Here is a 5,724-nt window from a genome sequence, read left to right on the forward strand (position 1 = left end):
CCCGTTCTAAACAGGGGAAAAATAGTACTACTTGCTTAAAAAGGAACTGAGCCTTAATTGGTAATAATATATCTTAGAATGTTCTAACATGAAATTGTCATCCACTGGATAGCCTTTTTGGGAAAACAAATCAAGGCAAAACAAATGGTTCTGTTTTTGGGATTACTGTTAGTATCCAAAGAATCCTATCTATATTAAATCTAAGAATTTTCTGTAATCAAACCCATCAATACAAATGACACTGAAGCATAAATTGTCTTCTGTTAAAGTGAGTGACAATCGGGAGTATCAGTAAACTAAATCAGAAGGTGGATTTTGCAATATGCTTAAGATACTTGTTGTCATATAAAAATAGGGGACAGTATTTCAACATTTACTTTTATATATGTATGTGGAAATGTTTCCTTGAATATGTTTTTCCTTGCTGGGGAAAAATAGACTGAAATAGCAGAGATAAAAGTAATTTGGATTTTGAATGGTAGGGACTAATGTAGCCTCTTCAGAGCCATCCACAGATCATGGTTTTAAAAACAATCATATCCTTGAAGTACATACAGGTTCTAAAGATGTATGTACTCTTTTGAAATGTTGCTTTTCCATTTATATTTTGAAGGAGTAAAAGTAGATGCATTTCTTTTAGGTTGCTTGAAAAAATAGATGAGAAAACTGAAAAGCAAATATGTTGTCCCTTTTCTCTACTAGGGAGAAAGTCTTAAATGGTGTTGCTATCACTAGTGGGTTTTCTAAGGTCTCTTCACCTATGATGCCACTGAAATAATTTGTTAAATGGTATTTTATAGAATTTAGTTTCATTAATAAAGGAAGTCATTTGCTTTCCTGGACTATCATTTTTTAATGCAATAAAATAATGGATTTTTAAAAAAATGATGGAATGCTGTCCTTTGTTTAATGAAGAGATTGAATTTATATTATTATTCTCAAGAAATATTTTGGTACTCTCTAATATTTTGCTACTCTCTTATGTGGTTTCAATTTTAAAAAAGGGATCAAATGGCATAAGAAACCAACATTTTTTGAATCCTGTTATTCCTAGTTATAAGTGGAAAAACCAGTATGTCTTATCATGATGGTACCTCCCTTGGAGATTATTTTGTTCAGGCCTCCTTAACTTAGAATCCATGGACTTAAAATATTTTAGTAACACTATTTCAATATAAATTATTTCCTTTGCAGTCCAATTTTGCTTCATGCATTTAAAAGCATGAGAAGGGGCCAAAGGTTTTCACAAGAAAGCCATAAGGGTTAATGAAACACTTATCAATGGGTAAAAGTTCTTGATTTTATCTAAGCCTTTCATGGTAGAGACACAGAAATAGGCTCTGGGAAAAATAACCGACCACTTGTATGACCTTGGGCAAGTGCAGGAGAAGACTGGAAACTAGATTCTCTCCAAATCTAGTACTCTTCCCAATACAGGGACTGTTTATTTTCATGTGACCATTATCCACCAAATGTTCACATTAGGAGAAGTGTTATTTGTATCTGTCGTTTTAATTGAAATTGTGTCTCCTTTGCTGCATTTATACCATATAGGAGCTTTCTGGGAACTTTGGGACAACACTCATTTTGTGGTTTCCTTTTGGCCTCATTTTCCAAAACTATAAAATTTGGGTGGTGGAGATGGATGATGGGACTTGCCAGGCTCCTTCTAAATTTCCCTTGGGATCTTATCAGAGAGTTAGGGTTTAGAGCTCTTAAAATTCATGCTTTCTTCCCTCTTTATTCCCTGATCTCATCCCCCACCTCCAGCCGCCCCTCTGCCTTTTATCATTAGGGAAGGAGATCACTTTGCACACAGGTCACTAAAATTGTGCAGCAGTTTTTCCTAATTAAAGACTCTTGAGAAGTAGTGTAGGGGAGAGAGGGATAACTCTGGAATTATGGAGATGGAGGGAAGTAGCAGAGAGTAGTGGATAGGGATGGACCTGGAATTAGGAAAAGCTATATTTAAATTCTCCCATAACACCAGTTGGGCAACTGCAACAGTGAGTGGAGTTGAAATATTAGAGGGTTAAATAAAGATCCCTTTCCCCCCTCTCCTTTCCAAGTGAAATCTCTACTTTGAAACAAAGACAGAAACCTCTTCCAGGGGAATGACTTAATACAGGGTCCTTCTTACTCCACTCCCATTTATTTGCTTCTCAGTAAGAGAAGAGATTTCATTCTAAAAGTGAAACCATCAAACAATCAGACATGTTTCCAATATGACCTTTATTGAGCAAGAACTGCTGGGACGTTTTACATCAATCCACAAAAGGTTGCAAACTGTGCATGTCAGAGGTTCTCCCATGAATGAAAGCCCATCTTAATTGCACCAGTGAGGTAAACATGATTATTCATAAATAGCTTTCTTAAGGCTAAGAGTTCTGTTTCGTTATTGTTATTATTATTAGTATCATTAGTATTAGTATTAGTATTATTTTTGGCTCAGTTGAATCTTTGCATAATACATCTCAAGACATCCCTCCAGAGGGTCCCCCCCTTCCAACAGCTTAGGAAATGGGAAAAAGAAAAACTTCCTAGGTACATTACATATCATGCATTGTTAATCCCCCAAAGACTGTGAAGGGAGCACACCCTGAGCTTGCATGCAGGTCCCTTATGTTGCACAAAGTAAAATACAGTGTCTGGAGCCCTCATGGGAGAACCGGTTCTGCTTTGAAGCCGTCAATCACATGCATTTTGAAGTTGTCATATGGCTTAACCTTTTGCACCTGACTTAATTCTCTTAATCACTTTGGGTGACTTCTTTGACTATGGCATGAGAGGTCACCTTCTCTACCTTTTTTGTGGATACTAGTTTCTCCTCAAAGGTTTCTTCATGCTCCTCTACCTTTTGGGTCACGGTGACAGATTTGGTAATATATTTGGTAGCCCCGTCCCCACCCTCACTGGTGATTTTCTCTATCTTTTTGGTCACCACAATTTTCTCATCGCTCTTATCTCCTCCCTCTTTTTTTTCATCTGCTGGGCTCAAGTCAAGCCCATTGGTGACCACTCCTTTCTCCTCTTCTCTTCCACTTCCTTTATCTTTGGTCTCCTGTTCTTCCTCCTCCTCTTCTTTACCTTCCACCTCCCCATTGATGGCTATGTCTTCCTTCATGGATCCCTTTGAGCCCTGGTCACTTCCTTCCTCACTCCCTCCCTCCTCCTCTTCAGCCTCTTTCTCAGCACCAACCTTAGTGGACTTGGAGACAGTGTCCACCTCCTCGGCAGGGGAGGCAGCTTTCTTCTTTTCAGGGACCTCTTTTGGGCTTTCTTCCTTTTTCTCTTCTTTGGGGACCTCCTTCTCTCCCTCAGACACTGTGACTTCTTCCTTTTCATCTTCATCTGCTTTTGCTTTCACTTCCTCCACAGGAGATTTTGGCATTGGTGATTTTGGCATAGGAGACTTTGGCATGGGAGATTTGGCTGTAGGGGACAGAGCCACTGGGGATTTTGTTGTTGGGGACTTTGCTGGGGGAGATAGGGCTGCAGGAGATTTTGCTGTGGGGGATTTTGCTGGGGGAGACAGGGCTGCAGGTGTCTTGGATGTAGGGGACTTGGCTGGAGGAGACAGGGCTGCAGGGGACTTGGCTGTGGGGGACTTTGCTGGGGGGGACAGGGCTGCAGGAGACTTAGCTACGGGTGACTTAAGTGGTGGGGAAAGGGCTGCAGGAGACTTGGCTTTCTCAGTTTTCACTGATGTAGATTCTACCACAAGCTCCTTGATGATAACTTCTTCCTTTGTCTTAATTTCTGTTTTTTCCTCCTTCGCCTCTAATTCTTCACCCTCAGCTTCAGTTTCTTCCTCTTCTTGTTCACCCTCATCCTTCTCACTAGAGCCTTCCTTTTCAGATCCTCCTTCCTCTGCCTGGTCTGACTTAGCACCTTCATCTTCTTCTTCCTCCTCCTCTTCTCCTTCACCCTCTTCTTCCTCACCTTCCTCAGCTTCTGGGGCAGTAGCTTTCACAGCAGCTTTTTGGGTGGCCACAATTTCTTCCTCTCCAGCAGCCTCCTCTTCTTCCTCCTTTTCCTCTTCCTCTTTCATGGCACTAGAAGCCAGTTCTGCCTCAATTGCTGCCAAGGCATCCTCCATTTCTGACTTCTCATCTTCTACCTTGGTCTCTTCAATGATCTCCTCTACAAATTTGTGCTGCACTTTCAGCTTGGGAGCCTCTACTTTTGTTTTCTGTATTTTACTGGATATTGTGACTGAAGGCTGTCTGTGTGTGTAGAGAGGGCCAGTGATGCTGCCAGAAAATGTACTGAACCTGGTTTCTTCACCTTCTAGCAATTTTCTAGGGAGACAAAGAACATGGAAATGAAGATAGTGCTTGAAGTAAGAAGGGTTCCAGAAAACCAATCTCTTGGAAGCTTAGTATTAATAGATCAGAGGTGTCAGAGCTAGGGAATCCTTGTACACACTCTAGTGATCATATTATATTTTAGGCTATTCCCTATGTTGCAGGTGAGCTGCTTGGGAGGGAGGGGCTCCATTTGGTGCAACAACTTGTTCAGTGGCCAGATAGAGTGGCTGTAGCTCTTTCCCAAAACACCTCAATTCCTCTGGAATATGACTAAGGGTTCATAGAGACGTTCGGTCAATAATTCCCTTTGTTTAAAAAAGATTCAGCTCTAGTATCTAGACCAGTGATTCCCAAAGTGGGTACCACCGCCCCCTGGTGGGTGCTGCAGCAATTCAGAGGAATGGTGATGGCCACAGGTGCATTTATTTTTCCTGTTGCTATTAATATTAAAAAAAATAATTTACAGGGGTGCTAAGTAATATTTTTTCTGAAAAGGAGGCGGCAGGCCAAAAAAGTTTGGGAACCCCTGAGCTAGACAAACACCTCCTACTATAGTCACTTAAAACTTAGATGGGAAAGAGTGATATCTCTCTGAAGATCAGAGGTTCTTAGTCTTTATGGTGTTGATCCTGTCACCCTCTGCTTAAGAATCATGATGAATCATATGACCTCTTCTCAGAATAATATTTTTAAATAATTGAAAGGAAATGTTAAATTTCTATGAGAAGTTAGGGAAAAATAAAGACATCTTTCCTATAAAAATTCATGGACTCCCAGAAATCTATCTAAGGAGCCTTTCAGGAGCTCTAGATCCCAGGTAAACAACTCCTGGCCTAGAGTTTAGAACATTGCAATTATGCAAAGAATAAAACTATTTCTAACTGATAAGCATCTACTGTATGCTAGGAAGGTATTTCGTAAAAAGACTGTATATTAGTTTATTTTCCTTGTCATATGAGTGAAAAATAAATATACTTGTTCATTTTAAGCCACCCTTCCCTCCCCAAATGCAGCTGAGTGAGGTCTTTGCTATAGAAAACATATGTCTTTATTCAGGACCTTTTGTTTGTTGGAAAATCTCAACTGTTTGCCAATTTATCGCTATAAAAATCAGCCAGATGATGGCAATAGCAAGCCAGCACCCATTTTCCTGCATAAGGGGGAGTCCCTTGCAGAGAGAGAAAGATTGTTTCTGCTGATATCAGAATAAAGGTTGAAAAAAATGAAAAATAAAGATAAAAATCTCTCCTTGATATAGACTTATAGGAATCTTGGACTAAATCCCAAAGATTCAGTATACTTAGAAACTGGCTCAGACCTGATAAGAAACAGGGTTAAATTTGAAGAATAAAAAAAGAGAGAGAGAGAGAGAGAGAGAGAGAGAGAGAGAGAGAGAGAGAGAGAGAGAGAGAGA

At 40.0% G+C, this 5,724-nt stretch overlaps 1 protein-coding gene across 1 annotated transcript in view; it reads right to left on the bottom strand.

Moving 5' to 3' along the window:
• Positions 1-2,749: 2,749 nt before the first annotated feature.
• NEFM (neurofilament medium chain) overlaps positions 2,750-5,724 on the bottom strand; it is an 8,244-nt gene continuing 5,269 nt past the window's right edge. Inside the window, exon 2 of the mRNA XM_044659254.1 lies at positions 2,750-4,301. Within this exon, the coding sequence (XP_044515189.1) occupies positions 2,750-4,301 (1,552 nt within the window). The remainder of the gene's footprint in view (positions 4,302-5,724) is intronic.

Source organism: Gracilinanus agilis, chromosome 2, assembly GCF_016433145.1.
Source record: "Gracilinanus agilis isolate LMUSP501 chromosome 2, AgileGrace, whole genome shotgun sequence".
Lineage (NCBI taxonomy): Eukaryota > Metazoa > Chordata > Mammalia > Didelphimorphia > Didelphidae > Gracilinanus > Gracilinanus agilis.